The 12,024-nt window shown below is 17.3% G+C and overlaps 1 protein-coding gene across 1 annotated transcript; it reads right to left on the reverse strand.

The window, feature by feature from the left end:
- Nucleotides 1–646: 646 nt before the first annotated feature.
- PRELSG_0209300 (serine/threonine protein kinase, putative) lies at nt 647–11,563 on the reverse strand (the record flags this gene model as incomplete). The annotated part of the gene is made up of 1 exon (XM_028679879.1): nt 647–11,563. One exon carries the CDS (start codon nt 11,561–11,563, stop codon nt 647–649), a length of 10,917 nt encoding a protein of 3,638 aa, XP_028535555.1.
- Between the last annotated feature and the right edge of the window lie 461 nt (nt 11,564–12,024).

The following is a 12,024-nucleotide window of genomic DNA, read 5'->3' on the forward strand; positions in this document are numbered from 1 at the left end:
TACTTTTCTTTTTAATATTTGCAGCACTATTTCCTTTTTTTTTTAAATTTAAATAATACAATACTTATCTATATATTTTACTTAAAAAATTTTTATATGATAATATAAAAGTAAAATTTTCTTTTGAAGTTTCACAAAAAAAAAAAAAAAAAACTTTAAAATGAAATTTAATTTTTTGAGAAAAAAAAAATCGTCCTTTTAAAAAAAAATTTATTTAAAATATTATACAAAACTTTCACAATAAAACATAAGTGAATCATAAATATTAATTTTGTAAAATAAAAAATTAATTTTTTAATAAAATATTAAAAAAAAATTATATTTAAATTATTTTGTAAAATAGTAAAAGGGAAACATATTTACAAGTTTTAAAAAAGAATATTAAAAAAAAAAAAAGAAAAAGAGGAAAGGTAAATTAAAAATTGTTCGTTTTATATTTAAGTATAAATATATTATATATAAATATATATTTAAACATTGCTAAAAATAGAAAAAAATTAGATAACTTGAACACTTAATGTGTAAACATATATATATATATTTTTTCTTAAATACTGAAAAATTTTTAAAATATTTTATATAAATAACATAAAAATATAGTGGATATGAAAAAAGTAAAATACATCTTTTTAAAGAAAAAAACAAATCATTTGTTGAAATAAAACACGTTACCTACAGTTAATATTCTGTTATATAAATCTTCAGAAGTTAATCTAGATTTGTAATCTAGGGATAATAAATTTTTACATAATTTTGCTACATTTGGATGTTTTTTAATTAACAAATCAGGTAAAATTCTTTGTCTAGCATTACATAAAATTTTTGTTCTCTCCATATTTGTTTCAGTTATAGTAAAAAGATCAACTATAATTAAACCGAGAGAAAACATATCAACTGCTTTTGTATATTTATGTTCAATTAATTGTTCAGGAGCTGAATACATTTTTGTTCCTATTCCTTGAGTATGATAAGATTCTTTTTCATCCTTCAAGTTGAAATTTGATTTTTCTGATATTTTTATCTGATAATTATAGTCATAAAATTCTTTCTTCTTTGCTTGTTTATTTTTGAACATTTTATTATTATTAATGTTTCCAAGCAAGTGAAAATCATATTCTTTTAAGTTATTTCTTTTGTTTTGGAATTTACTATTTTTATTGTATCTTGTCAAAGAATTAGGTAAAAATGTTTTTTCTGTAGTGCAATAACAATAAGAACTTTTCTCATTAATTTTCTTATCTTTATCATTCTTCTCCATTTTATTATTATCTAATACACTATTAGTATAGTTTCTTTTTGTAGAAATCATAAAAAGATTCTTCATATTATCACATTTTATTAACTTATTAACGTTTATGCCATTATTATGATTCTCAACAAAAGTGTTTATATTTGCGTTAATAACAGTCTTATCACATAAATTTTTATCATAAGAAATAATTTTTTTACTATTCTTGACTTTTTTAAACGTAAAGGTTTCATTTATTATGTTTTCATTTTCTCTAAATACTTTATTAATGCTATTTCTATCATCATTTTTAATAGGGAAATTATTTTTGAAATGTTTATGTGTAAATGATTTTGTATTATCTATTTTATTGTAAAATTCAATTGATTTTCCAAAATTGTTTAAAATTTTTAACTTTTTTAATTTATTTAACTTACTTGATATATGTAGCATACTTGTTCTATTTCTTTTATTGGATTTATTTAATTTAATTAGTTCTTCTGATTTATTCAGTTTTTCTGAGTTGCTAGACTCTTCTGATTTATCTAACTCAGAAGAATGATTTAACATTTTATTTTGCAAATTATCAAAGCATTTATAATTTGATAAACGCTTTTTTTTAACGTCTCTCATAAATCTTTTAAAAATATGTTTATTTAAGTAATAAATTACTTTTTTTCTTGCTAAATAAGATAATGAAAAATTGTTATTTTCTTCTTTTTTTTTTTTTTTATTCTTGTTAAATTTGCTATTTACGTTTTTCTTTTTTATTATACTTTCATTTGAATTAATATGTATGCTACTTTCAAAATTGGTTTTATTTATGCTATGAATCTTGTTAGTATATGAATATTCTTTTGAACATGAATTAATTTTTCTTGCATCTAAATAATCATATGAAGCTAAACCGAAATCACCTATTTTAACAATATTGTTATCACAAATAAAAATATTAGAAGGCTTTAAATCACGATGCATGATATTGTTTTTGTGAATATAATGTAATCCTATTATTATCATGTGGATTATTTCTTGATTTCTTTTAAAATTAATATATGTTCTCCTATTAATATAATTTTCTAAAGTATTGTTACAATATTCCATCCTTATATATAAATTAAACTTATATTTCATATTTTTTTTTAAATTATGTTTATTATTATTGTTATTTATTTTTACAGAAAAAGAAGTGAAATTATTATTTTTATAATTTTCGTGTTTTAATAAATTAAAATTTTTTTCCTTTCCACTTAACTTACTTAATATTTTCATATGTATATGATTAATGTTTTTATTACTATCATTTTGCACATACCTCTCATAACAGTTGTAATGATTAATTTCATTATTATCCATATAACTGAAGCATTTTCCAATATTATTACCTTTCTTATTATCCTTATGCTTATGTTTATCACTAATGTTATAATTATAATATTTACTAGTACTGTAACTTTTATTTTTGTATGTAGGATTATTATCATTACAGTTATAATCACTTTTATTTAAGTAAAAACAATGTATATTTTTCAGTGTACAATTCATTTGTCTTATTGCATTAAAACAGTTAAGAAGAAAAAAATAATACTTAAAGTACTCGTAAATTACACCATTTTGAAAAAAATAATTATCCATTAAAGAGGAACGTGAATGCCCTTGAACATTTAAAAAGTCATCTTTATAAAAATATTTATTTTCACATAAAATTTTTTTTTTTTTTTTTATTTTGTTATTCATTTGATAAAATCTTAAAGGATAATAAACATTTTTTTTATCATTCATTTTATCAAAGGAAAAAATATGAGTTGCAACATTTAAAAGAAAAATTTTCATATTATTTTTTTTAATTACTTGATTATTTAAATATGAATTAAAAAATGTAATATTTTTCTTTCTCTTTTTACTTATTCCATTTCCCTTTTTTGTTAGTTTCTTTGCAAAATGAAAAATTTTCATCTTCATGTTAGGCATTTTATTATTAATATACACAATCTGTTTTTTTTTGATAATTTTTTTTTTTATATTATAAAGCTTTTTCAACTTAAAATTATACGAGATAATATTCTTTGTGCTTATTAATTTTTGATTATAATAAAAATTATTTTTTTTATTTTGATTAATGTGGCATAAATAATAATTATAATAATTTTCAAGAAATCTCTTATTATTAAAAAAAAAATCTTCGTTTGAAATATTTTTTAATTTTTCATTGAATTCTAAATTTAGAGTATTGAAGACATTATTATTATTAATTGAACTAGCATCGTATATCGTATTCTCATGTTGATTTCTTATAAGAAATTTTTTTTTATAATTGGTTTTATTTAAGAAATGATTTTTGTAAAAAATTTTAATATACTCTATACAAAAAAGTACATATTTCATCTTTTCTCTTTTAAATAAATTATAATACATATTATTCATTAAACTTAATTTCAAAATATTGTAGATATGATTAAAATCATTCATTAAATTCATAAGAAAAATTAATTTAATATGAGTTATTTCCATTTTAGGTAATCTAGAAATATCTCCATTTTTTTTTAATAAACTATTGTCATTTATATATTGGTCTTGAATTAAAGTTTTCTGATTTTGTATATTATCAAAATTTCTTGATGATTCTTCTTGATGTGATATTTCACTATTAATTCTCGTAAAATATTTGAACGAATTAGAATTTTTTAAATCTAAGGAAGAACTAAAATTTTTATTAGTTTTCATATATTTTCTTTTATTTTTTTTCAGAATTTTCAATAATATATTATTATTATCAAAAGCATATATTTTTGTTTTTTTATCTAAATTTTTTGATTTTAAATTAGAATTTCTCTTTATTTGGCAAATTTTCTTTATTATTTTTTTTGGTTTAAACTTTGCTTTGTTTTTATAATAACTTAGAGAATTTATTTTTTCAAAAAAAATGTATACTTTTTTCTTTTTTTTTATTCTATTATTATTCTTCATTTTTTTTTTACAAAAATTTCTCTTATAAAATTTTAATTTTTTCTTATATGATGAGTCGTTAAAGGAGCAAGTGGTGTTATACATCAGTTCATAATTTTTAATTGAGTCGATATCAATAGAATGAAACATAATATTTTTACTATAATTTATATCAAAATATTCATATTTTAATTCATTATTAGTCTTTATTTCATCAGAATAAAGATGTGTTATATTTTTCTTTAAATTATTCCCTTTTATAATTCCATTATCTAAACTATTATTTGAATTACTTAATACTTTTTTTATCATATTAGTTTCTAAAATGCTCAAACCATTGCTATTATCATAATTATTAAATTGTATTTTACTATGTTTGTTACATTTATTTTTATTATGTGTATTGTAATATAAATCAGTTTTATTTCTCAAAAGTGAAGATTCATTTGAGGGATTTTTAACCAATAGCTCCCTTTTTAAGAGTTCTAATGTTTTATAATTTTTTTTTAAACTTGAAGAAAAACACTTATCAATATATTTATCATTATTATTTTCTTTTTTAACTTGAATGTGTTCATTAAGTTGATCAAAGTTATAATTATTACACGTATCATAATTACAATTAAAATTATTAACACTATTTGATTTATTGACTTTATTAGATGTATTATAAAAATTCTTATTATTATTATTACTGAATAAAAAAAATTTCAGTGAATTGCTAATAGAAGATTTACCGTATATATCATGGTCATTCTGACTAAATCTATTTTTTAAAGAAGCATAATTGATAATTTTTTCGTTTACAACCTGACTTCGCATTTTAATATAGCAACATGAAGAAATATTTCTTCGCTTTCTTTTATAAATATGGTGACATGCTTTAATATAGTTAAGATTTGTATTTTTTTTTTTTATTCCATTATTTTTTAATACAATTTTTCTTTTTTTCTTATTTTTTATTTTTTTCTCTTCGTTATTACTACTGTTTTCAAAAATTATTTTAAAGTCTTCATTTTCACTAGAATATTGAATATTTTCAAAAAAGTGCTGAATTTTTTTTTTTTTTAATTTTTCGTTCTTCCATTTTTCTAAAAATACCGTACTCTCATTCAATACTTGCACTTTTTTTTTTTCAGAATTATGAATAATATTTTTTTTTTTTTTATTTTTATGTTTATCATTAAAGTTATAATTATTTTTCTTTAATTTCATTTTATTATATTCACATTTGTTTGAAGTATTAATCTCATTAAAGAGTATTTTTAAAAATGTATGGTATTTTTTTTTTTTTTTTAAACTATTGATATATATTTTTTTAATATGCTGAATATTATCATTATTTATATTTGTTATATTACTATTATTTTTTTTGTATTCTTTAGTATAATCACTAAGCATCTGACAAAAATTAAAACTATTATACCTGTGAATTTTCATATGATACATATCAAAAATATTAAAATACTGAAAAGAATATTTCTTGTCTTTTAAAATATTTAATATGAAATATTTTTCCTTTTTTTTATAAATAATTCTTGTAACTTTAATATAAAAAAATTTAGTCTTCATACAACTTTTAATTATATTATTAATAAAATATTTATCATCTAACTTTTTTTGATTTCTTTTTAAAATGCATTTTCTTTTACTCGTATCTGTTTTAAATAAACTATTGTGTTTAATTATAGCCCATTTTTTTTTACTTATTTTAAATGAAACAGACTTGTAAAATGAATGTTTCCTATTTTTGCTTAATAAGTAATTTTTTAAATACTTTTTTTTTATAAAACTAATATTCCTTTCAAATATTAAGGGATAATAATCAAGAAGTAAAATGGTTTTACTATATTTCTGGAAACATTCCTTAAGCATATTGTAATAGTATATTTGCAAATAATTACTTGATTTTTTAAAAATATTATAACATATATGGTTATTGTTATACCTGAATTTCTTAAAATTATTATTATTTTTATAATAAGAACCTTTTATATTAATATTTGAATTGTTATGATATAAAATATTTTTAAAAATTAGTAAAGGATTACTAACAAATAAATCACTACTAATAGATTTTATATTAAAAATTATATCTAAATTTGTTTTTCTAGTAATAGCTATATTTATTAATAATGGCAAAGAATATATATTTTTGTTATTTAAATTTTTATATTTTTTTATTTTAGTTAAGAAATACATATAGTATATGAAATAATTATTAAAATTGATAATAAATAAATTATTTATTACTTCTTCCTCATTCAATGATAAATATACCTGTTCATTTTTTTTTATAAATATGTTTGTTATCAAATTGCTACAATTTAAAAAGTTAATTATATTTGTAATTAAAAAATTATGATGATAAGTAGTAATTTTGTTTTTACTTAATATGTTATAATTAAATAATTTAGTTCTATTTTCGTTTGAATTTTTATAATAATTATGTTTTAATTCATTCATAAAAATATTTTTCTTTATGTCTTTTTCCTTTACTCCATGAAATAGAATTATTCTCTTTTTAAATTCTTGAATAATCGTTTTTATTTTTTCATTTTTTTTTTTTTTTTTTCCATTTGTTAAAATAGGTAAAAATGGGATACTAACAAATTCCTTAAGAATGTTTTGATTAATAATTTTAACTATTTCGTAATAATTGTAAAAATGAATAATAAAAATAAAAAAATTATTTAGTTCATCCATTAAATTATTTTTAATATTCGTATTATGATATATGTTATATAAATTAAATATATTACTTTCATTTTTTAAAAAGTTATTATTTCTCATAAAATAATACAGGTTATGCTTAAATAAATTAACGTAATAACCTCCTTCGTCACGCTTTAAATGATTTAAATATTTTTCTTCTATGAAACAAAGTAATATGATTATATTAATTTCATAATGTTTAATTTTACTTAAGAGAATATTATAAAATCTTAATAAATAAATTTTATAACATTTTATACAAGAAATATAAAAGACATTATTCGTATTTTTTTGTTTACATAATTTGTATTTGCTGTTCTTATAATATTTTCTAAAACTTTTATTAAAGATATAAAAATTTTTAAAAAACTTTAGTGTGAATATAACGAATAATTCAACATATATATTATATATTAAAATATTTTTGTTCATAATATTTAATAAATTATTATAATTATTATATTCACAAATGTTATCAAAATAATGGTTATTTACTTTGAAAATAGAACTAAACATATAATAGTAAAATATTTTCCTTTTATTAAAACAAATGTTTTCTACATGTACACCTGAAAAATAACAATTTTTTGTAATTTTTTGAAAAAGACAATTTTTATCTTTAATACTATATATAATATATAAATTTAGGAAATACCTATTACCGTAGGTATTTCTTTGAATTTTAACTGTCAATAAATAATTATAAATAACTGATACTTTATAAAGTAAATCAAAAAGAAACCTCAAACTTTTTCTTTTGAAATATTTTTTAACATTGTTTCTAGAAAAAAACAACTTTAATTTTTTACAATTCAGTAGATAATATTTTTCGTCTTGTTTACTCATAAGTGAATTACAAAATTTAAAGAAAGTATCCATCTTATTATTTTCTATAAGAAATTTTTTTTTATTTTTGTTCTTTATACCTAAATTTGATTTCAGATAAAGTAAAAAATATATCTTTTGATAAATATCGTTAAAAATATTACATTGGTGATATGCACTTCTTTCATATTCAGGAAATTTGTTAAAAAAAATTAAGGTAATACAATAAATCAAATTGCAATGCATTGTTTCGAATATGTTTATATTTTTACTATTCTTCTTATTAGAATTATTTATTGGTGTATTATTTATACTTTGTTTGAGTTTCATACCATTAATATTTTTTAAATTATTGTGTTTCTGATTAAAATTCATCATACTTAATATTTCTTTTTTATTTTCAAGACTGTTTGTACAGTATTCCTTTTCTCCTTTTTTTATTTTATTATCAAGTGAATTATTATTACATTGCATTTTGAATAAAACATATTTCACTTCATTTTTCTTGTGATATGTATTCATTTTATAAAGCGAGCTAGTATTTATATATGTTAAACAATTCTGAGAATTATTTGTATCATATATATTATTTTGAATTTCTTTATTTTCGTATTTATATACATTTTTTTTTTTTTTCATTAAAATTCTTTTCTTGTTAACATTTATGTACTCTTTTTTTAGTAGTCTATTTTTTATTAAGTTGTTTTTTTCTAAATTAATTTTATTATTACTACTATTATTTATGTTACCGTTTTCTAAATAACCATCCTTAATTTTATTATAATCATTATAAATTATAACTGTCTTATCTTTTATCTTTTTTAGATGTCTTATGTTATTATTATTATACGATAATTTGTCAAATTCACTAAAAATATTTTTTGAGTTATTTCTTATTAATTCCAAAAATCTTTCGTTTTTATAAATTTGATTACTGAAAATTCTTTTTATAAATTGTTTTTTTGTTAAAGTTATTTTTTCATCATGACTGAAAATACTATTAAAAAAGTAATTGTTATAATATGCATCAATTTTATGGATAGGTATTTTCCTTTTTTTCATAATATTCTCGTTTATAATAATTTTTAGTTCGTGCATAAAATATGTATCGTCATATTTAAATCTGATAAATTTTTTTTGATCAATAAAATCATTTTTTAAGGGAACATTAAACGGTCTTTTAATATTTTTATTATTATTTATTGTATTTTTTAAATTATTTTTTTTAATAGGATTATAAAAAAAATTTTCCTTTAAGTTATTTTCATATTTAATTATAGGGTTGATTAAATTCCAATTTAGTATATCCTTATTAATACTTTTGCTATAATGTTTTCTATCGTTCATATTATGAAAGTAATTAAAATTATATTCTCTAATATATGCATTTTTAATATTATTTTCATTTTTATCAATGAAGTATGAATAATAATCATTACTACAATTAAAATTATTATTGTTATCATCATTTTCATTTCCTGTATAACTTAAACAGCTTTTATATTTTTCTGTTTTCTTCATCGTTTTGTGATGGTACAATTTACTTTCGTAGTCCTCTTTTTTTAATACACTATTATATTTTAATTTATTTTGCAATATTAACTCATTTATTCTATTCCATTTCTTAATATTTATAAAATTTGTATTTTTTACATTATTTATGGATCTATTTCTTATTATATTATAAAATGCTACCACATATTTTAATACACTACATATATTTTGTTGAATTTTACTTATAATACGAACTTTTCTACTTTTTAATATTTTAAATAAAACTAATAAATATATTCTTATTAATCTTTCTTGATAATTTATATTTATTAAAAACATGTTTTTTGTTTTTTTTAAAAAAAGGTTAAAAGAGATTTCCATATTTATTTCTATATTTTTTAAAATTAAAAAAAAAAGGATTCTCAAAAGAAATGACTTAATAATAACATTTTTTTTTTTAATATTTATATTATTATAATAATCATCTAATTTATTTATATTTAAATTATGTTGTAACATTTTAAAATTTTTTAAATTTATGTAAATTTCATTAGCTATTTTTTTTTTATCTTTGTTAAAAAGTAAATTAAAAAGTAAAACTACTAATTCTACATATAAATTAGATGGAGTAATTTTGACAACTTTCTTATTTTTTATTTCAAAATTTTTTTGAGTTTTATAAAAAAAAAGTAAATAATTGTTGAATGAAGAAAAATGTATATCTTTCTTCTTTTTTTTTAAGACAATTTTTTTTCTTTTATTCTCCTCTCTTTTAATAACACTATTATGAGCATTAGTTAAATCATAAAATTTCCTTTTTGTTTTCTCATATAGAATATAATATTTTAAAGAACATTTATTATCGCTTAATTCATACTTTTTAGGATGTATGAAATTATTTTCATTATTATTGTTAGAATTATTCCAAATTAAATATCTTAACTTTATATTTTTTAATAAATATTTATTTAAAATGTTTTTTGAATCATTTAAATTTAACTTGGAGATACCAACAATATATAAAAAATTACCTATAGTTTTGTAAATATGTGTATTTCCTTTTATATGAAAAATAATATTTTTCTTCAATTTATGCTTATAAATAATTTTATTACTTTGATTTGTTTTTGATTTTTTGAGGTCCTTATTTATTTTTAAATAATTAGAAGAAAAACAACTTTTTAAAATAAATCTATTATATTTATATGCATAGCCCGTTTTCTTGAATTTTTTTTTATTGCATAACAAATTTCTACACAAAAAAAAATTATACTGCTTATTATTATTATTTTCTTTAATGTTTGTTAAACTGCTAAAATATTTTTTATATGTCCAAGAGATCTTATAATTGTTTTTAAATAATAAATTAGTGAAATTATTTATATTTTTACAAAGAATAAAATAATTTAAATCACATTTATTTTTAAACTTAATTTGAAGATATGAGGGATTATTTGATAAATTTGAAAAAAAATTATAATAAATTTTAAAATCATCCTTTGTTTTTTTTATTTTCATAAAGAAATCGTTTAAATCACTCATTTTATATATATCATGAGATGGTTTAGGTTTCTCTTTTTCTAAATAATTTTCATATAATTGCAACATTTTCCATTTATCATAACTATTCATTTTGAAGAATGAATTATTTTTTCTAATTAAATATATGTCTGAAAAAAATAAAATATTTTCTTTTTCAGTTTTCCCATTATTACTTTTTTTTTTTTTTTTCAAATTTTCAGAAACATTTGCAAAATTTATTTTGTTTTTACATACTTCATTTTTATTACAATTATTTTTAAAAGTTACTAATTGATAATTATTAATATCAATTTCTTCATTATTATTAAAGTAGTTTATTTCTTTAAATACATTTGCTTTTGATAATTGCAGTAAGTTACCAGCAGTAACTTTGTTCTTATTTTTATTTAAATAAAGTGATTTGATATTATTTGAAGGGTTTGAAGATCTCTTTTTATTATTTTTCTGTAAATCACCTGATAATGAAATAATTAAATTTTTTTTTTTTTTTGATTTTGATAAAACCTCATTAACTTCTAACCAGCAATCATGCATTCTAACAATATTAGGATGGTTCTTCAATTTATTCAAGCATTCAATTTCTCTTAAATTTAACAAAATTTTTTTTTCATAATTAAATATATTTGCAGAAAACTTTACATTTTTTAATGCGTAAAATTTTTTTTTTTTTTTTTTTTTTATCTTATAGACACAAGAAAATCCTCCAACTGCTATTAAATATATAAATATAAATTTATCTTTAATTTTTTTATTTATATTATTAAATTCATCACTGTATACTTTTTTCTTTAATTTTTTTTCTCTCCTTAACATTTTCAAAATTTTTTTATTTATAGTAAATATTTGTTATGATATATAATACACTTATTAGCATCAGCTTTTCTCTTAAGTATACATATAAATAAAAAAAAAAAAAAAAAATTACAATTAACCAAATAAAGTAAAATCAAATATATAAAAACTAAAATCAACTTGAGTATATCAAAATGGTTCAACTCACATAAACTATAGCAGCTGAAATTAAAATTAATCAAATAACCTAAATCAAAAAGAATTAAGCATATTAAGTCAAATTAAAAATTCTTATCACGTACTTCACTCATTTCTATTATTAATTTTTATATTTTCATATTTAATATATAAGTGTATTAAGGAATTTTTATTCCTTTTTTCAAAAATGTATTTAAAAATATGGTTGTACCCAAAATAATCTATTAAATTTTACAATATTAATTTTTAATTATAATAGGTAAGAAATAACTTTATCATTATTA

The sequence above is a fragment of the Plasmodium relictum genome (genome assembly GCF_900005765.1).
Source record: "Plasmodium relictum strain SGS1 genome assembly, chromosome: 2".
Taxonomy (NCBI): Eukaryota; Apicomplexa; class Aconoidasida; order Haemosporida; family Plasmodiidae; genus Plasmodium; species Plasmodium relictum.